General features: G+C 43.1%; 1 protein-coding gene across 2 annotated transcripts in view; it reads right to left on the minus strand.

The window, feature by feature from the left end:
• Positions 1-22311, minus strand: part of ANAPC10 (anaphase promoting complex subunit 10) — a 136036-nt gene that overhangs the window by 80743 nt on the left and 32982 nt on the right. For both annotated transcript variants that reach the window (XM_040331597.1, XM_040331590.1), the window contains one exon: positions 20004-20124. In XM_040331597.1, coding sequence (XP_040187531.1) covers positions 20004-20124 — 121 coding nt within the window. The remainder of the gene's footprint in view (positions 1-20003; positions 20125-22311) is intronic.

Raw genomic sequence — 22311 nt, forward strand, 5'->3', positions numbered from 1 at the left:
CACACACAGCATATAGCAATGGTTATATTACATAGGGGTTTTGTATGGTTAGAAAAAAATGGGCCAGATCCACATAGAAATGGATAGGTGCAGCGTATCAGAGATACGCTACGCCGCCGTACCTCACCTGGCGTTCTTTGAAATCCTCAAAGATTTTGCGCCGTAAGTTACGGCCGCGTAGTGCATTTCTGGTGGCGGAATTCAAATCGGCGATTAGGGGGCGTGATTCATTTAAATGAAGCGCGTCTCCGCGCCGAATGAACTGCGCATGCTCCGTTTCGAAATTTCCCGCCGTGCATTGCGCGAAATGACGTCGCAACGACGTCATTTTTTGAACTTGGACGTGACTTCTGTCCATCCCGATTCACGGACGACTTACGCAAAAAAAAGAAAAAATTCAAATTTCGACGTGGGAACGACGGCCATACTTAACATGGCAAATCTAACGATACGCCGCAAAATACCAGCTTCAACTATACGCCGGAAAAAGCCGGCTAGAGACGACGTAAGAGAATGCGACGGCCGCGCGTACGTTCGTGGATCGTCGGAAAAAGCTAATTTGCATACCCGACGCGGAAAACGACGCAAACTCCACCCAGCGGACGCCGAAGTATTGCATCTACGATCCAAAGGCGTACGAAGCCGTACACCTGTCTGATCGAACCCAGATGCCGTCGTATCTTGGTTTGAGGATTCAAACTAAAGATACGACGCAGGTAATTTGAAAGTACGCCGGCGTATCAGTAGATACGCCGGCGTACTCTCTCTCTGGATCTGGGCCAATGTATTTGACTGCATCCAAGACAGATTTAGCTCAGCCATCTGTACATAACCGCAGGTAATCGAAGTGTACTATTTCTCCTGCAGATGGCAACAAGGAAAGAAAAATAACAGGAAGCACATCAGAAATGGCACAAATGTTTCACCGCAGCCGCACGTAAACGCTGCTAATCGCAATATACAACTGCAAATGATCGCTATGCCTGGAGTCTTGGAATTTCAAAATAACAGAACATGCTTTTAACAGCGGCAGAACAGCCGCCCGTGTGAAACAGGACTTATACTTACCTGCTCTATGTAATGGTTTTTCAGAGCAGTCCCGATTCTCCTCTTCTTGGGCCCCCCTACTGGCGCTTCTGTCTCCTCCTGCCTTCAGAGTGCCCCCATAGCAAGCCACAAAGTATGGTATAACAGAGTGCCCCCATAGCATGGTAAGAGAACGTCTGCCTTTAGAATCACTTTCTTCTCCTGCCCAGGACTACATGTCCCATGAGGCATTGCTCCTTACATATGCACATTCACAAGTTCGCAGGCACTTACTGACATATATGGATGATGTACTGAGCTGTATGTGTGCTGCACTTTATTTCCCGATATGTAAACACAAAATGCAATCTGTTTGCAGGCCAACTAATCAGAGGACCAACTAATCGATTATGAAAATAGTTGACAACTATTTTCATAATCAATTACGCCGATTAGTTGTTTCAGCCCTAAGGAATATATAGATAATGCACTTCAAAAATGCAGGTCATCAACTTTGCCCCACATTGCTAAACATAAAACAGTAGTAGCATTAAACTTTAAGTGGAGTGCCTAATTAATGTAAAAGGAATTTTAAAGAAAATAAATTGACAATATAATCACTTTCTATTTGTCTCATTTAATTATACCTCAAGACAAAATGTCTTCACAAAAAAAAAAAAAGGAAGTAAGGTGCAGCTTATAAATCACTCATGTCTGTAAAACGTAAAATAATCTCTCATGAAGTGCATGCAAATTTTTTTTATAAGAGCTTGAAGAACACCAACATTCTTTGGGGGCTCAGTCATTCAGTCAAGCTGCCTATACTCACTTAAATGGCTAGCTTTGTCTGGTATGGGAGGTCAAGACCTGACAAATTGTGTAGAGATTTAAAGTGGTTGTAAACCCCCTCATACAACATATACTCTTACAATCAAGAGTTGTCGCCTGCCTTAGAGGGGGCAATTGCAGTGTCTGAGACCCCTGACTGAGGATTTGTTCCAGAATGGAGGGGACAGGGGTGCATGTACAGGGGTTGCAATTGCAGCATATGGAGAAGGGGCGGTGGGGGTGGCATATAAAGCAACCAAATCCCCTCAATTTTTCTCCTGCAGCCTTTCAGAAGCTGCAAGAAGAAAATTGAGACGATTAGCTCCTCTATGCGCCATCCTGCCACCCCTCCTATCTACCTCCTCCTGCCCCCAGGTCCATGTGTACTCCCCTGCACCTCTCATCCCTCCGAGAGCTGCCGGATTTCCCCTCCCCTTTCCCGCCAGCTACTGCAGGGGATGTGTCAAGATGGAGAATGGGCAAGGGGCGGTAAAGGTGTATTAACCAGCCCTTTCCTTGCCTAATGAATAGAGTCAGTGATCCATTCATTCATAACTGAGGCGTAATAAACTGTTTACAATGCTTAAAATTAATGGGAAGCCTCTGTACAGAGCTATTCCTGTCCATTCATTATGTGCAGCCGAGACTGCATCGATGGAGATTGAGGGCGGTGTCCTCCGGCTTCTTTCTCTGTCTCAAAGGTGAAACATCAGAGGTCTATTTTAGACCCCTGATATCTCACCAAAGCCCCCTCAATAAAATAAATAAGTGTAAAAATAAATAAATAAAATTGTCAAAAATGTAATAAAAATAAAAGTAAAATAACAAATAAATAGTTGATACCAGCGGTGTAACTACCAGGGTCACAAAGGTCACACTTGCCATCAGGCCCTGGCGTTTTTCCATTGTGGGGGAGCTGCTTATGATTTCTTGCACTCTGGCCCTAAAGGCTCCAGTTACGCCTTTGTGTTTAATTCTTCACAAGTGACACTGTGCAAAGGGAAAACGTTTATTTTGGTAAGGCCTCAAGTGAAATACAGCAGCATTAAACCCAGAACCAAATATAGAATATATAGCAGCTTACCAATGTGGTGGCTGCATGCGTTTTTGGTGGTGGGGGGCTGATTTTTTTCCTTCTGTTTTCACCTGGTGATTTGGCCAGGAACACACCGCCTGTGTTCCTCCACTCTGGATGAAGGAGCACAGCAAACAGCAGCATTGTTAATCTGGTGGGAGGCGAGTGTTAGATGCACTAGCAGATTTAAATACACCAATCATTTGAAGCCAAACTCCAGGTCACACTTTATAAACAGTTACAGCAAACAGTTTTTTTCCCCATAGGAAAAGGCTTACATAAATCATTGTTGATCATTACAAGTATCCCTGAGTGTTCAAAAGGCTTGTCTCATCCCCGTTTCCTGAGCAATGAGCAACTTCTGCCCCTCGGATAAGTTCCCGCTCACACCATTGATCTTTTTAGCGATCCGGAAGGGGGTTATTCTTCCCAATAACTAGAAGTGTAAGGCGCATTCTTCCCACTCACCATCACACTAATGTACCGTGAATTGTAGATTTAGTCATTTTTAGCAGGGGTTGCCTGAGACTGGAATGTTAATTCAAGGGTTCCTCGTGTTGAGAAAGGCTGCTGTAAACGAATAAATCTGGAAGAGAGTTTGTTCTTTTGAAAAACAGACATACTAGCTGGATCACCAGATGAAAATAGCAGAAAGAAAGCAAAAAGAAAAATGATTGCAGCTATTGCATCTAAGATTTGGTAAGCTGCAATATAATAAAATGTTTGCATTTGGATAAATACTGCTTAAGATGGGATTTTTTTTTTTTTTAAGAATCACACTCAGGTAGATGCAGCATTGGCCTGAGGTGCTACATCTGTCCCCTGCCGGCTCCAAGACTGAGAATCGAGCGACAAAACACTGATGATCGCCCGGTTCCGAAAGCTCCATGAGCTGCTGCTCTGACCCCCCCCCCCCCTGAATGCTCACTTGAGCTCTGAGTTGTGGAGGGGGCAGGAGCGGCTGACCCAGGCTCCGCTGGGAGGTTGAGCCAGGTGCCACTCCAGGGTTGTGGGTGGATCCTGACCATATTGTCACGCTCCTTCCACAGCCTGCAACGGCTCTGTGATGTTAGCTGACAGCAGGCTTCAGCCCGCTGTCTGATAAAACGGGTCACAGCAGTGCAGAATGCGCTGCACTCATGTGATCCACAGGAAAAGTACAGCAAAATAAGCTTTGGCTGTACTTCTCCTTTAAGTTACCTCTAGCAAAGAGTATTCGAGTTCTGGATGTCTGCAGTTCCCTTTAGAAATCGGTTTCATTCATGCTGGATCCCACAGTGCTGTATTCCCAGTGGTGCCGGGATGAGGAGCTGCAGATGTGACAGTAAAGGATCCTGTTATACACCCTCCCTTTCCACTCACCTGGTCTATTCACAAAAAGCCTTGGGGAGATCCTGTTCATCCACTCCCCCTTAAACTGAGAATGTGTGCCGAATATCACATTTACTGGTTAATAAATATGCCACTTAAAGTGGTTGTAACGTTTTTTTTTTTTTAAATAACAAACATGTCATACTTGCCTCCACTGTGCAGTTCGTTTTGCACAGAGTAAAACAAAAAACAGTGGGTTGATATGGCGCACTCTGGATATAGCTGTCTAAAAAGAACAATAAAATATATAAATGGAAAGTGGATGGGCAGGGAAGGGGTTAAGATTAATATGAGTCCATATATGGTATATAGTCCATGCAAGGAGGTATACAGGAAAGTTGCGTAGTTAGTAAATGGCTGCCAGTCCAAAAAGCTAGAAGAGGCTCTGAGAAAAAACAAGAAGAAAGAGAACGGCGCCCTCTAAGTGCGGCATATTTAAAACATCTTTACTAAAAAAGGGATCAAGCCTAAAGAAGGGACACGCATGTCCCGATCGCGAAGCGCCACACGCCAGCCTCAATCCCGGAAGTGACGACAACATCATATCACGGAGCCTCCCCGATCCCCGTCCCAGCCGCCGGCCAGCACTGTACACATTCAGTGCAGACAGGACTGCTACATGACTCAGATCTCAACCATCAGCCCGTGATGTACACTTTCCACCAGGACTAATGCAGATGAAACATTTAATCCATGACATGTCTGATTATCTCTACTCAAAATGTGAGTGTTTTTAATCCCTTTTTTATTAAAGATGTTTTAAATATGCTGCACTTAGAGGACGCCGTTCTATTTCTTCTCGTTTTGCACAGAGTGGCTCTGATCCTTCTGTTCACGGCAGCTCTCGCGGCTCCTCCTCGCAATAGGGAACCCCCTCTGGGAAGCTCTCTCCCAAGGGGGTTACCTTGTGGGCACGCTCCCGTGTCATACAGTTGGCGTCCATAGCGTCATTGGATTTGATTGACAGCAGCGGGAGCCAATGGCTGTGCTGCTATCAATCTATCCAATCAGCGTCAAGACTCCATAGAGAAGATGACGCCGTGGACGCGCAGAGCAGGTGAACTGGCTCAGGTAAGTAAAACGGGGGGCCCGTGACAGCCAGGTGTTTTTTCACCTTAATACATAGGATGCATTAAGGTGAAAAAACACGAACCTTTACAACCCCTTTATCTATAATAATAAGGAGGTTGTTTGGAATGAAAGACCAAAAAAATTGTACATATTACTGGCCCTTGCCCCACCCGAATTTGAAATTAGCCTGAAAGTAGTTGTAAAACCTGAGGTTTTTTCTACCTTCATTCATTCATGCTGCTCCCCCCTCAGCACCCCTAAGGCCTTGTTACACACCAGCGGATCTGTCCGATGAAAACGGTCCGCGGACCGTTTTCATCGGACATGTCCGCTGCCGGATTTTGGTCTGATGGCTGTACGCACCATCAGACTAAAATCCCAGCGGAAAACAAATGCGGTGACGTGTCGCGACGATGACGCGGCGACGTGCGCGACCCTGGAAGGTCAATGCTTCCATGCATGCGTCGAATCACTTTGCCGCATGCGAGGGATGGCGGCCCAGCGGACATGTCCAGTAAGTCGTACAGACGACCGAACATGTCCGACGGACAGGCTTCCAGCGGACATGTTTCTTAGCATGCCAAGAAACATTTGTCCGCTGGAAACCTGTCCGATCCGCCGGACATTTGTCCGGTCGGCCATACACACGACCGAACATGTCTGCTGAAACTGGTCAGCGGACCAGTTTTTAGCAGACATGTTCGGTCGTGTGTACGAGGCCTTATACTCACCTGAGCCCCTCTCAATCCAGCGATGTGCATAGGAGCCTCGGCTGTCCCAGGTCTCTCTCCTCATTTGTCGAGACAGTCAATCGCAGCCAGGGAGCTTATGGGGAGAGAGCGGGGGTGTGGCAGAGCCATGGCTCTTTTTGTCTTTGTGGCTGAGGAGCGAGCATGCAACAGTGCCCCCATAGCAAGTGGCTTGCTATTGGGGGCACTGGTCAAGGGGGAGGAGCACCAACGGGGGACACGAGAAAAAGAGGATCATAGCAGGTACGTAGGATGCGTTTATTTCATTTTTTGCTTTGTTTTTAAACACCGAACCTTCAACATCACTTGAAATTGCCCTTTAAATAAAGTCAATTGTGTCTGGTATTTTAAAGCTTCAATCCCTAATTGCAGAACTGTATAAAAACTTGCACCCTGCTGGGAAAAGCAGCACTATAAAAATGTTATTATCAGCAACCTAAACATACATGCAGACTCTCTAGCTACAAATAGTTTTCAGCCAGACATCACTCACACGGACAGGCACACAGCTGTGTGTACCCAGCTTCCATTTTACCATTTATTTTCATATTCAGCCTACTCAGGAAGAGTCTACATCTTAAAAGGAAAATGCATATAAAGCAAATCCCCTGTGGGCTAGAAATATCACCAAAAAGCTATTTCGGTTGTGCGCTGCGAGACATGAGTAAACTGAAATGCTACCAGCACTGCAACAAGTTCTTTTTAGTACAAAAATGGGAACGCATCTCATCCATGCTATGTGGTCGCAACCTTTCAATGTTTGTAATTGCAATGCATAAGTCCCAGCTTAATGTACCTGTCACACTTTTTTTTTTAAACGCAGAAGGGGGCAATGGCAAGCACAACAATGTTTGGATAGCTGGAGACATATTGACATTTTTAAACTTGGAGGTCATCTCAGACCAATAAAAATACTATTACACTTGATATTTGCATTTAACACCTTCCTGCAAAAGCATACAGAAATGAACATTAGGATCCAAGTTCGTTTTAAATAGGAGTTATTAAAAACAGAAATGAAGTGGGAGCAAATCAGGACAGAACAGATAAAAATAAATGACCGATAAAGCCATTACTATGGTGTCAAATTTAGCCCCAAAGTCATTTTCAGGAATTATAATAACATAAATACAAAATGAATTTCGCCGATATTGCTTGCCTAGCGGTTGTGTTTTGCATTCGAATTCCCTACCATTTGCTCTCTGCGAATATAATAAATTGATAATTGGGATTTTGGAGTTACTTTCTGGTTCTTCATCTACATACATGTATCCTTTAATCTGTTTTCTCATTATAAAAATACAAGTAGTACATCCACACTTTGCAGCTACTGAAACATTGCATTCTGGGGCTTAAAGAGTACCATTCATTGACTTTACAAGTCTGCATGAATTCTCTTGTCACGTGCTTAAGTAAAGCGCAAAAGTATATATAGAAAAGTTACCCATTTTCATTAAAAATAAGCCCTAATGCTCTATTTAGGATACTTTGCCAAGTCCACATTGATGTAATCAGTTTGCCGCAGGTGGAGGAAGCATTTCCTCAGTCTCCACTACGTAAAGTAGAGTTCCACCCAAAAGTGGACGTTCTACTTTATAGGACTCCTGACCCCCCGACATGCCACATTTGGCATAGCTTTTTTGGGGGGGGGGGGGCTAGATTTGACAGGTACCCAGCTCCCACTTCCAGTCGGGCCGCCTAGGAGGCTCAAGCAAAATGTTCTCCTCTCCCCCTCCCTCCCTGCAATCTTCTGGGAAACATCACAGGTCCCAGAAAAGTGCCTGGCCATTCAGGATGTGCAGTACGACTCGCGCATGCGCACCTGGCTGTGAAGCCGCAAGCCGTCACAGCCGGGTGCCCACACTAGCGCTGCCGGCGCCGGTGAGAGGCTGGGGGAGAGAACCGTGGCTTCAGGCAACCACATCGCTGGACCATGGAACAGGTAAGTGTCTGTTTATTAAAAGTCAGCAGCTACACTTTTTGTAGTTGCTGACATTTAGAGACACAGAAAGGACTGGAACTCCACTTTAAGTAATCAGACTGCAACACTCTAAGGCCGGCCAAAGATGGTTCAAGATTCAAACAGTGTATGGGCAGGCTGAATATACCAAGTTGATCGATCAACTTGGGTGCAACCAGCCTGCAGGATTTACTTGCAATTATGGCTAGTGGCTGGTGGGGACAGCTTCCTTCGCCCTTCTCCGCCGGGAGAATGACAATGACTCAGCAGAAAGGTGTCCCCTGTAAGCACTGTCTGTATTTAAGGGGGAATTGCGCAAATTTGCCTCTATGGCCTGCCTAACTTTACAACAAGTTGCAAGATGGAAAACTGCAGTATGGGACCAATGTGTGTCAGATGTTTGTGAACTCAACCAATTAAGGTTGCAATATCTCTGAGACAGACTCTCAGGAAGTAGATACTGATCCTGGAAAACGTTTCAAGATGCTTCTGTTCTTTTGAACAGCAAAGTAAACAAAAAGGTATAGTCTTGGAAGTACCGTAATCCCTTTAAGGCTCCATTCAAATAGGTGGAACCATCCATTGACCTCTACTGAGCAGTGGGTGTCTACGGACATGTGTCCATTGACACCCGCCAACATCCAATTCGATCCTGACCACCAAAAACATCTGGTGGATCGGATTGCCATCGGGTGTAAACATATGGGTAGTTTGTTTACATCCGACCACCCCATAGATGACATCGGACTGTATCTGTTCTGCATAAGCGTACACAGAGCAGCCATCAGATTCACTGCTGAGAAAGCAGAGTCCACCCCATGAGAAAGGGGCCTTAGATGTATTAAAAACTTCTACATATCACCAATTACCTTGCCCACACAACATGAAAAAAACATAAAGGCTGTAACTCATTCATGACATTTTTATAACATTGCTGTTACAGTGAGCATCACTGTTAGGGCTAGTTTACACTTGCGTCAAAACAAGGCTTCAGACACGCTTTGTTAAAGCTCTCTGAATGCCAGTCAAAGCCCCTGTCACTAAATAAATGGTTAGCTTACAGTCCTGTTTACACCTTACTTTAGCTTGATGCTTCCTTAAGGCTTTGTGGACCTTGCATGTGGCTTTGGTGGAGCTTTGATGAGCCTTGGTGAGGCTTCCATGAACCTGTGGTGGGGCTTCCATGAGCCTTCGGCGGGGCTTCCATGAACCTGTGTGGTGAGGCTTCCATGAGCCTTCGGTGGGGCTTCCATGAGCCTTCGGTGGGGCTTCAAGCAAGCCTTGCCATAGACTTCTATGGAGGCTTTGAAGATGCTTTAATGCACCACTAAGCTACATGGGGTATAATGTTTGAAGCGAAGGCGAAGCAAAGCAAAACAAAAGTACGGTGTAAACAGGACTGTAAGCTAACCATTTTATTTAGTGACAGGGTTTGACTAGCGTTCAGAGTGCTTTAAAAAAGCCTGTCCGAAGCCTTGTTTTGAAGCAAGTGTAAACTAGCTGTTATAGCTGAAGCAAGTGTAAATGAGCCCTAACAGCGATCAAAGCGTTAGCCCAAAAAAATCCATGTTCACCCCCTCAGAGTAGTACAGTGTTGTTATGGTGATGTAGTGGTTACATTTGTTAGAAAGACAGGAGAAAGGGGATCCTTGATATCTGCAGAAAAGTGATTCTGGTGCCAAATCATAAATGTATATCAGATATTACATGGCTATTGAACCCTACAAAGTACAAAAATGTCTTAGCAGCAAAATATTTTCTGATGGATCCAATTAAAGAATGAAAAACACTTCTCAAACTGCCCAACCACACTTGCTGTTTATCTTCTAGTTTGTGTGTCAACAATCACGCTGGAAAGAAAAGAAGCATGTATTATCCTCTGGCTGTTCTGACCTATGATTACATAATAAAATCTTTTCCTGCATGTGGTAGGTCCAAGCGAATTTTAAAATAAACTGAATTTTTAGTCATCTGAAAGTCAAATAGCAGTAGAAACACTCTACCTATAGTAAGACTCAGGGACTATGCCGTTATGGTTGCATTCACACGACAGCGCTTTGAATCGCAGGCAAATTTGCCACGATTCTGCCTGCGATTTTAAAGCGCCGATGTGTGAATGACAAATAGCGGGACTCACATTTGAATGACACCTAAAATTGCGGAACTACTTTTGGACAACATGCTTCACGCGATGCGGTTTGCCACGATTGCAGTGCGACAACGTGATTTTAGGCGTCATTCAAATGAATAGCATCTCAAAAATGAGTCCCGCAATTTGTCATTCACACATCGGCGCATACCGATCACGGGCAGAATCTCGGCATATCTGCCTGTGATTCAAAACGCTGACGTGTGAATGCAGCCTAAAAGTTAACATTTACACATAGGATTCAACTGTTCCGTCCTGGAAGGGGACAGTGCCAATGAAAGAAACTGTGTCATAGTTAGTCAGGTTGAAGAAAGTCTGTCTAGTTCAACCAATAGCAAAAAAAAAACCTCCATATACATAATCTTTCACCCACAGTTGTTCCAGAGAAAACCAAAAAAGCCCCCAACAAAGTATGGTCCAAATTGCTCGATCAGAGAAAAAAAATCCTTCCTTATCCCCCAGAAGGCAATTGGATATTCCCTGGATCAACTATTCTAGGTGTTATTGCTTATAAATGTTAATATCCAGTTATATTTTTTGCTGGCCACCATGGGTTGCAGGAAAGAAATTTGCACGATTCACACATAAACACAGTATTAACTAGGGAATCGGCAATTGTCTTCTCTCGGCAGGGTAAGCTGTCCCCTCCAGGAGAAGACAGCGATTATTGCTAGTGGCTGTAACAGCCGCCAGCGATAATCGCAAGAGAATATGGCAGGCTGGTTTCACCCAAGTTGATTGATTAACTTGGTACATTCAGCCTGCCCATTAATGGTTTGAATCTCAGCTGGTTCAGCAGAACCGTGATTTGAACTATGTATGGCCTGCCTTAACCACTTGCCGACCGGCGCATGAACATTTACGTTGGCAGAATGGCACAGACAGGCAAATGGGAGTACAGGTACGTCCCTTTAAATTTGCTGCCGTGTGGGTGTACACCGGTGTCCCGCGATCGTGTCATGGAGCTGTAGAACCGGGGGGATGCCTGTGTAAAGAAGGCATCTCCCTGTTCTGCCTAGTGACAGGACACTGATCGCTGCTCCCGATGAGAGGGAGCAGATGACCAGTGTCGTGTCACAGTAAGCCTAGCCCCCACAGTTAGATTCACTCTCTAGGACACACTTAACCCCTTCCTCGCCCCCTAGTGTTTAACCCCTTACTTGCCAGTGTCATTTACACAGTAATCAGTGCATTTTTATAGCACTGATCACTCTATAAATGACAATGGTCCCAAAATATCGTCAAAAGCGTCAGCCATAATAAAAAAAATAAAAAAATAAAATCGCAGATCGCCGCCATTACTAATAAAAAAAATAATAATAAAAATGCCATAGAAACGATCTCCTATTTTGTTGACGCTAAAACTTTTGCGCAAACCAATCAATTTTGGCGCAAATTGTGAGATATATATATATATATATATATATATACACATATATATATATATATATATATATATATATATATATATATTATAGCAAAAAGTAATACAAACTAGAAAATGCATTTCCTGCAGAAAATGCGTGGGAATGCTGAATAGCTAAGCCCACACCAAAGCCATTCACCATAACCACTACACTATCTTTAGGACATACAAGCAGTGTTCCTTCAGGACTTCTAAAGCCTCTCTTTGATCATTAAAGGGGTTGTAAAGGTAAAACAATTTTTCCCTAAATAGCTTCCTTTACCTTAGTGCAGCCCACTTTCACTTACCTCATCCTTCGATTTTGCTTTTAAATGTCCTTATTTCTTCTTAGAAATCCTCACTTCCTGTTCTTCTGTCTGTAACTACACACAGTAATGCAAGGCTTTCTCCCTGGTGTGGAGAAAGCCTCTTGAGGGGGGAGGTGGCGAGCAGGAGTGTCAGGACGCCCACTAACACACAGCTCCTTTCCTCTATCTGCAAAGTGTCCTGACTTGCCTGCTCGCCCCCTCAAGGGGCTTTCTCCACACCAGGGAGCAAGCCTTGCATTACTGGAAGCTATTTAGGAAAAAAAATTACTTTTACAACCCCTTTAATCCCCACACCTAATGATTTTGAGAACCCTTCAAACAAGCCTTAATAAATCCACAACAGTACATGCTATCGAAACAGCGACTTCACCATTAAAGACACACAGCCTTTGTGAACGTATCGGTATGAAATTTATGTTGATAAACTTAAGAATGTGGGCATGTCAGCGATTTAAAAAACAAGTTCTCTGTGCGTTTCGCTGGGAAATCTTTTTTTTTTTTTTACATGACAGTCAATGGAAGAAATTGTAGTACTCTTGTCATTTGGAAGCTCAACCAGCCAAAAGTAAAAGGCGTATCACAAAACTGAGCACATTGCCTGAAACTAGACAAAAATACCTAAGTTTTGATGTATAAATGACAAGTAGATCTTGTGGGCCTAAGACAATTTGTTCCTTCTCTATAAAGATCGTTTATAGCAAGTAGCAAGGACATCATCCACTCTAACCAGCTCCATAGACACCCTGTTTAATCAATAACATTTCCTGAAAAAAAAATCACTAAACTTAAACAGCTTTTTCACAAAAACTATAAAAGATATCAACCTGAAAATAGCCGGATAGCTAAATATTTTGTGAACATTTTAATGTTTGGTGTCTGTAGGTGAAAGTATGATGGAACTGAAACTTTTGGTAGCGGAAGAATGTTTTAAGAATTTGAAGCATGCTCTCATTGACTTCAATGTTAAAAAAAAAGTGTCTAAAAGCTTAATATTTTAAAAGGTATAAATAGTAGAAAAAAAGTTGAAGTCCCATCATTAGCTGAAAGAGCTGAACATTTTAAAAGTTGAATGGTCTTAATAGCTGTATGCAGAAGTTACGCAGAGCCAAAAAACGTACGGAATAAAATTGTAATTAATCATAATAATAAAAAAAACTAATAACAATACTGGGAATGCTATAGAGAATTCCTACTAATAAGAATAATAAAAAACGAATAACAATACTGGGAATGCTATTGAGCATTCCCACTAATAAAAAACGAATAACAATACTGGGAATGCCATTGAGCATTCCCACTAAATATAGCTTTTTTTTCAAAATTGTTGCTCTATTTTTGATTATAGCACAAAAAATAAAAACCGCAGAGGTGATCAATTACCACCAAAAGAAAGCTCTATTTGTGGGGGAAAAAAAGGGATGTCAATTTTGTTTGTGAGCCATGTCGCACGACCGTGCAATTGTCAAAGTGACACAGCGCCGAATCGCAAAAGGTGACCCGGTCATTGGGCAGCCAAATCCTCCGGGGCTGAAGTGGGTAATCAGCATATGTTTGTATGTGGCAGGGTATGCCTAGCCAATTCAGTGCTATCCTATGTACCTTGGACTGTGGAGTGCTAGTACATGGTACATAGCATTACTTTTTTTAAGGTCCAATGTTTAGGTGCGTTTCAATGAATGTTAATGTAGCAGATAAATTGCACTCCTCCGCTACCCACTATCAAGTTCCATTCTGTAGCAATGGTGATGAACAACTAATAATTAAACATGTTTCAGCCAGCAATAAGTCCATAAAACAGTTAAGTTCAGGGAGGTTTAAGAGGGAGGCAAACTAAAATGTGTGAATGCCACCCAAAGATTAATTCCACGCAACTATAAAAAGTAATTGCTGTTTTGGTTCTAGCTTAATAACCAACATACAGTAAAACCTTGGTTTGCGAGCATAATTTGTTCCAGAAACATGCTTGTAATCCAAAGCACTTGTATATCAAAGCATTTTTTTTTACAAGGTATAAAAGAGAAGAGAGGCGCCTCTAAGTGTAGCAATAAGTTGCTAAATGTTGTACCTTCATTAAATGTAACCATATTGTTACACTTAGAGGCTCCTCTCTTCTTTTTTATACTCAGTTGTGACATGACGCTACTCTTATATCAAGACATCGCTTGTATATCAAGGCAAAATTTATTAAAACATTTTGCTTGCCTTGCAAAACGCTCTCAAAAAAAGTTACTCTCAAACCAAGGTTTTACTGTATATGTTGCCAAAGGGTATCACAGTCACTTGCCCTCTCAGTAAGCCCTAACAGACTTGTATGGGGCCATCTCCAGAAAATAGAACATTTTCTAGTTGTACTGCCGAGGATTTTCTTGTCAAAATATTTTATTGATTGGATCAAGAAGTAAATACAAGCAGTTGTAATAAATAATACAACAGTAAGCAAACCATGTTTAACATAAATGGTAGAATTTTAAGGTCCACTAAGTAGCTACTGTTAGGTAGGTGATTTGACCATTACAGAAATGAAAAGTAAATTAGTTAATATAACTAAGAATAATTAACTACGATTGAGCCCAGGTTCACACTGGGTACGATTTGCTTTGATTTGAGATGCGATTTCACATGTGAAATCGCATCTCAAATCGGCGGCATTTGCCGGCAATGACACCGTCCTAATCGGTGCGACGCCGCATCGATTTCAAAAAGTAGTTCCTGTACTAGTTTTTGCGATTTCGGGCCGCGATTTACATAGACATCTGTGCAGAAACCTGCACAGATGTCCCTTAAATCGCGGCCGAAATCGGGACTGCCAGCGGGAGTGAAGCCGTGCGAGTTCAGGTGAACTCGCACGGCTTCACTCCCGCAGCCCAGTGTGAACCAGGGCTCAAATAATACTACCAGATAGAGTATTAGCTTGGACCAGAGCTGTTAAAATTTGTTAAATAGAATAATATTTCATTACTGGTCAGTAAAATAATAAAACACACACAAAAAAAAGGGAGACGCAAGAAAAGGAAGAATAGAATAGTGAGGAGAATAGAGAAGAAAGTGCAGGAGTTCACTGGATTAGCTCAGATCGACTGCAGAGGATTTTAATCTGAGTTGCAAAGAGTGGAGCAGGATGCAGCTGTGCGACAGAGATAAGTAAGAGACAGGAGTGGTGGGCTTAATGTAGATACATATAAGAAGGTTAGGAATATTTGGCTTAAAGTTCTTTTTTTTTTTTTATTAAAAAGGTACAGTTCTTTAAAATGATAAACCATTGCCCAAAGTTAGGCATATATTAGTAGAATTTGAAGTATTTAACCCAAAAGCAAACATTTATTATATTGCAGCTTACCAATTCTAATGCCACGTACACACGATCGGTTCATTCGATGAAAACGGACCGGAGGATTTTTTCATCAGATATCCGATGAAGCTGACTTTCATCAGTCTTGCCTACACACCATCCGATCGTGTCCAACGCGGTGACGTAAAACACAACGACGTGCAGAGAAAAATGAAGTTCAATGCTTCCGAGCATGCATGGATTTTTGACCGATGAATTTCCCCACAGACGATCGTTTTTTTCTATCGATTTTCTAACCATCAGAAATTTTTAAACAGGTTCTATTTTTTTTTCACCGATGGGAAAAAAAACGATGGGGCCCACATACGATCGGTTCGTCCGATGAAACCGGTCCGTCGGACCGTTTACATCAGACGAACCGATCGTGTGTACAGGGCATTAGAAGTGAGAGCTGCATTAGTTTTCTTTTTTTGTCTTTCTTTCTTCTATTTTCATCTGGTGATGTGGCCATTAAGTCTGTTGTTTTTTAAAAAGAAGTTCTCTTCCCGATGTATCAGTTAATAGGGATGAGACAAACTGTTTAACAATGATGGGGTGCTTACGATAATCAGCTTTTATTCCTGTAAAATCATTCTGTAGCTGATTATAAAGTGTGTGCTGGAGTTTGGCTTCAATTTGTGTGAGAGCAGGAGCACCCTCGTACAAGAGGTAGGTTACTGGCCAGTTCATCAGGTGAAAACCAAGGGGAACAAAAAAAAAAACACATCTAATGACTGGTAAACTGCAATATATTAAACCCAAATCAAAAATTGAATAACGCTTTTGCTGACAAAACATTCGCCCCCCCCATCAACAGATGTCATTCATAAATCTTTAAGACTTTATTCAGATCTGTAATTTTAATGTAATCCCAGATGTAAGCAACAGGTTTCATTACAATACGAAGGATTTTTCTTATGATTCCCCCCCCCCCAAACAAAAACCACGTTCACGGTTATAATTTTATTCACTGGAAAATAAAAGTTTCCATTCTGATACTTTAAATTTTTTTGTTATTTTGGTCAAAAACAAACATCGACCCCACTAACCATTAGCAAATTGAATGAACATTCTGAAAGAAAAACATTTGCTAAATCACAGGGATAGGAAACTTGTTAAATACTGTATTTATTGGCGTATAACACTCACTTTTGTACCCTGAAAATAGAGGGAAAACTGTGCCTGCGTGTTATACGCAGGGGGCTGTAGATATTTTTTTTCTGAAACTTCCCTCTTAAAGTTAGGGTGCGTGTTATACGCCGATAAATACGGTAAATCAAATTCTCAGAAATCAAGTACTAGCAATAATTAGCCTGTGCCTAGGATCGAAGTGTCTCCACAGAGACACAAGGGGGAGATTTACTAAAGCTGGTGCACTCAGAATCTGGTGCCGCTATACATGGTAGCCAATCAGCTTCTAACTTCAGCTTCTTCAATTAAGCTTTGACAAAAAAAATGGAAGCTGATTTCTATGCAGAGCTGCACCAGATTTTGTGCTCTTCAGTTTTAGTAAATCAACCCCACAGTGATTAGTCATGAAGACAAGTCTTGGTGCATTCACTCCAGCAATTTTATTACCCGAGAGATGTTTAGGCTAGACAGGTTCACTTTAATGACATCACTGATCCCAAAATTAAAACTTAAAACGTGTAAGTTCACCTGAAAATCTGTAAAGGTGACCCACCAGCAACAGGGGGCGATTTGACATGCAATTTCACATGTCAAATCAGCCCGATGTGAAGGTGGGTTAAAGCGGAGGTCACCTAGTAATTAGCTAGCCCAGTGGTCATCAACCCTGCCCTCAGGGCCCACTAACAGGCCAGGTTTTATGTATTACCTTGGGGAGATGCAGACTAGAATACTGCAATCACTGAGCAGCAAATTATATAACCTGTGAAGTATTTCAGTCATCTTGCAAACCTGGACTGTTAGAGGACCCTGAGGACAGGGTTGATGACCACTGAGCTAGACCACAAAATGACTTGTAATACTGGACAAAGATATACGGTAATTTGTAAATAATGAGAAAACAATTCAAAATCATTTCACACTAAGCTCACTTCAAAACAAGATCCGAAAAAAAAAAAAAATAGAAGTCATAATCTGTTCTGCTGTCCACACTTTTGATCTTTGTTGTCTATCAGAACCACACTGGCCAGTGAATTTTCTGTATCTGTTAAGTTGGCATGTATCAAATGACTGCGTCCCATGCTGCATCACTGTGACACAGTAGTGATGTAGTGGCTAGGAGGACAGAGGAATAGGTTAAAGCGGATGTGCCATGGGAAAAAAATATTAAAAGCCAGCAGCTACAAATACTGCAGCTGCTGACTTTTAACATTAGGACACTTACCTGTCCTGGAGTCCAGCGCCGATCGCAGCAGAGGACGAGCGATCGCTCGTCTCTCTGCTGCTCCCCCCGCCATCCACGCTGAGGGAACCAGGAAGTGAAGCGCTGCGGCTTCACTGCCCGGTTCCCTACGGCACATGCGCGAGTCGCGCCCGCCGATTGGCTCCCGCTGTGTACTGGGAGCCGAGTGTTCCCAGCACACAACGGGGGGGCGACGGGATGTGACGGAATGCCCGTCTTTTGCCCGTGAATGCCGGGCCGGAAGTGGGTGCAAATACCTGTCTTTAGACCGGTATCTGCACCCCCCCTCCCCCCTGAAAGGTGTCAAATGTGACACCGGAGGGGGGGAGGGTTCCGATCAGCGGGACTCCACTTTAGGGTGGAGAACCGCTTTAAAGTGGATGTAAACCGATTCATAAAATTTGTGCTGGGCACATATCCACAGTGTTTTCTTATCTCTCTCCAAAGCCCTAAGTCCCGTGGTTTTCTCCTGCTCTGTTCTTCTGTTATCAGCATGATAACTTCTGACAAGTTCTCCGACATGTGATAAAACCAGTCTGAAATTTGTGTCAGGGTTTAGCAGACAGCTGGTCAATTCACAGCACAGCTATGCAAGTCTCTGCCTATGAGGAGAGGGGGTGTGTGCCTTTCCTCCAATCAGCTGTCTCACAGTGTATGACAAGACTCCCCTCACCCTGGCAAAACAGGAAGAGAAAATTCTAACACAATCTGCACTTTCTAAACAGTATATAAAGCGTAAGACAGCAGATATACATGTAAAATGTATGTAGGGAGATTTGTTTCCTCTTTGTGTACCACCTGAGGCTGTTCACTTCATTGGGTATATGTGAGGGTTTACATCCACTTTAAGGCCCAGATTCTCGTAGGAGATACGCCGTCGTAACTCTGAGTTTGAGGCGTCGTATCTATGCGCCCGATTCTTAGAATCGGTTACGCATACATTTGTCTTAGATCCGACCGGCGTAAGTCTCTTACGCCGTCGTATCTAAGTTGAATATTTACGCTGGCCGCTAGGTGGTGCTTCCATCGATTTACGCGTTGAATATGGTAATGAGCTAGATACGCCGATTCTCAAAACGTACGTGCGGCCGGCGCTTTTTTTTTACGTCGTTTACGTTAGGATTTTTTGGGCGTAAAGTTACCCCTGCTCTATGAGGTGTAGATGAGGCGTACCAATGTTAGGTATGGACATCGGAACAGCGTCAAATTTTTCACGTTTTACGTCGTTTGCGCAAGTCGTCCGTGAATGGGGCTTGACGCAAGTTACGTTCACGTCGACTAGGCATTGAGCGGGCGCCATTTATTTTGAAAATTCGATGTGATACTGAGCATGCGCGCATATGCGCCGTTCGAAAAAAGCGTAATTTACGTGGGGAAACGATTAATTTCCATAAAACACGCCCACCACTTCCACATTTGAATTAGGCGGGCTTACGCCGGACCAGTTACACTATGCCGGCGTAACTTAAAGCGCAAGATCTTTGAGAATACGGGACATGCCGCTCTAAGTTACGGCGGCGTAGTGTATCTTAGATGCGCTACGCCCGCCTAAAGATAGGCGATTCTACGAGAATCTGGGCCTAAGGGCTCTTTCAGACGGAGCGGATCCGTATTGATCCGCCCCGTGTGTGTCCGTCTGCTCAGCGAGGATCATCCGTAAATCCCCGCTGATCTGTCGGCGGACAGGGCGGTCCTCGCACACTGTGCAGAGACTGCCCTGTCTTTCCTCTGCTCTCCCCTATGGGGAATCGGATGAATACGGACCGTGTGTCCGTATTCATCCGATCCGTTCCGCCAGACGGAAGAAAAATAGGGTTTTCTTCCGTCTGAAAAAGCGGATCTTTGCGGACGGTAACGGACTTGTAAAAAACGGGCCGTTTGTCCGCCCGTGTGAAAGGGCCCCAAGTGTATACATTTTTTTTTTACTTGTTTTTTTAAAATGAATGACAAAAATGCTGCCACAGCTCACCTTTCATTCTGTGCAAACTAGTTGCCTGGCTTCAGGCTGATCGATGTTTTGAAACAAGAGTTTGAATGTCATTGGCTGCATTATTATTCTGAGTGATGAAAACAAATCGAAGCCAGAGAAAGCCAGGCAACTGGGTCAGCAAAGGCAGTCTTTGTATTTCTTTCAGCACAGTTTTCCTTTAAAACAAGGAAACAAGTGATTCAGAGAACTGGATGCACTGAAAATAGTTACACAATCAGGAAAAGATCCAAACCGCATGATGTCAACTTGGAAATAGCGTTTACAAACTTAACAACCCATAACTTACAGTGCTAAATACTGAAACCAATTGGACTTTGTTCGGTAAAATAAAAACATACAAAATCAACCTACCCGAATCTCTTGAAGGTTGTGGAAGTTGTTTCCCACTCTGACCGAGATTTTACTTGGTGTGTAGCTTTCGTCGGACTTGTAATCAGCGTAAATGCATAAAGCTTTCACGGTAGTCTTTCTTCTATAAGCCAGAAAAACAAAAACACACAGCAAGAGAACCACAATGAAAGCTCATCAAAATGTTTTTGCTGCACTTTTAAAAGTTAGGCAATGTAAGCTTTATGCCTGAAATAATTTGAAAAGGCTTGGCACACACTTACATACATAAACAAGATTCACCAAACAATAAACCACAGGAAGCCTCAAGTGTAGCATTTTGCAGACCACGGATCAAAACAGTAATTTAAGATTCAACCCTATTTTGTCAATTGAAAATGCACGTAATGCAGCCCATTGGTGAATGAGATACAGTTATTCCATTATGTAAAGCGCCATGCAAACTGTTGGCTCTATAAATCCTTAATAACAATAATAATAATACCATTGGATCCTTTTCACAATAAAGATGTTTACTGGCTAGCCCTTAAAGAACAGAAGCGAGTATGATTCCAATACACATAGGATAAGTTTACTAATAATAATGAATAATAAAAAGGCAAAACTATTTTGAAGGTAAAAGGGAAAGCATTGCACCAGTGAACAGCAGATTGCCGATGCCATGCAGGTCTCCTGCAGACTGTCAGTGTGAGCTGTCTGCCCCGTAATGCCCTATGACCAGGCACTTTTTACACTGACAGGAAGACTTATGCCCCGTACACACGATCGGGTTTCATGGCGGACTTTTTACCGCCGGGAAACCTGAGAACCGTCTCTGCAGCTTTTTCCCCCTCCACACGGCTGGTTTTCCTGGCAGGAAAACTAGCATGAGAGCTTTGGCCGGGAAACCCGGCCGTGTGTATGCTCCACCGCAGTGCTTCCCATAGAAAAATTGCCGGGAAAAAGACCGCCGGGAATCGCGGCAGGAAAAAAAGAGAACATGTTCTAATTTTTCCCGCCGGGATTCCCAGCGGTTTTCCTGTCGGGAGAACTGCCATGGAACAGACACACGGACAGTTTTCCCCGCCAAAAGCTGTCACAGCAGTTTTCCCGAAGGGAAAACTGTTCGTGTGTACGAGGCATCACAGTACGGTGCTTCATTAAAAACTACAAGCCGACAACCACAAAGCATGTCAGGACTTGTACTTCATTTGTACACAGAAAGCTGTGTCAGCGGAGGCCTGCGTAGCTGCGCTGTTTTCACAAAGTGACAGCTAGTATGGAGAACTTCTCCCCGCACAGCTGTCACAGGGAGACAAAACCGCAGGAGCGGTGGGAACATGCAACATGTTCCCAAAGGGGAACTTATCCTTTAAATAAAACAGGTCCACTTTAGAAACTAACTTTTGGAAAATAAATTTATTTGATTAACTACTGTGAAATTTTAACGTTTAGGTTTCTAACTAGTATAACTACCCATTACAACGTCTAGATCAGCGGTAGGCAACCTCTGCAACTCCGTTTTTAAACTACAAATACCATCATGACTCTGCCTCTAGGAGTCATACCTGTGATTGTCAGAGTCTTGCAATGTCTCATGGGACTTGTAGTTTCACCACACCTGGAGGGCCGAGGTTGCCTACACCTGGTCTAGAGGTTTGGTCTTAAGGTTACTTTTCCTAAAGTAGTACTAAAGGCTAAGAACATTTTACCTTAAAAAATAACTATAGGCAAAAACTTAATTTTTTATTATTTTTTTGCCATATGTATCCCATTGCGGAGATTGGCCTTCACTTCCTGTCCCATAGAAAAACAGGAAGTGAGAAGAAAATCCCTGCAAATTAAAGGAATTCATTGGGGACCCCCCAGGTCAACAGAACTGGTGTCCCTATTAGAAGATTTCCCATCCATTACTTTTCTGGGTATAACCCACAATTTTGGATTTTCTTTTACTTTCACCTTTCAATGATAATGGTAAACAGGACAAATATGGTGAATCTACTAAATGAGGGGACATACAGCAATTAAAACTGACAGGCCTTCTAATCCCGCTCCACTCCTTACTAAACTTAAAAAAAAGTGTGCAGTGGTAATTTCATAGACGAAAATATTGTGGAACAAATTAACACTATTTTAGTCAACTAAAATGGCATTTTAGTCAAAAGATGACTAAAACGAAATTGAAATTTGACATCAAAATTAACAGCACAGAAGACCAGGCCCCCCCCACCGCTAGTAAAAGAGCTGCAAGAAGATAGCCGAAAAGCCCAGCAGAAGGCACCGGAGAGCAGAAGAGACCCCCGAAGTCGGAAGAAGGCCCCTGGAGCTGCCT

Source organism: Rana temporaria, chromosome 1 (genome assembly GCF_905171775.1).
Source record: "Rana temporaria chromosome 1, aRanTem1.1, whole genome shotgun sequence".
NCBI lineage: Eukaryota > Metazoa > Chordata > Amphibia > Anura > Ranidae > Rana > Rana temporaria.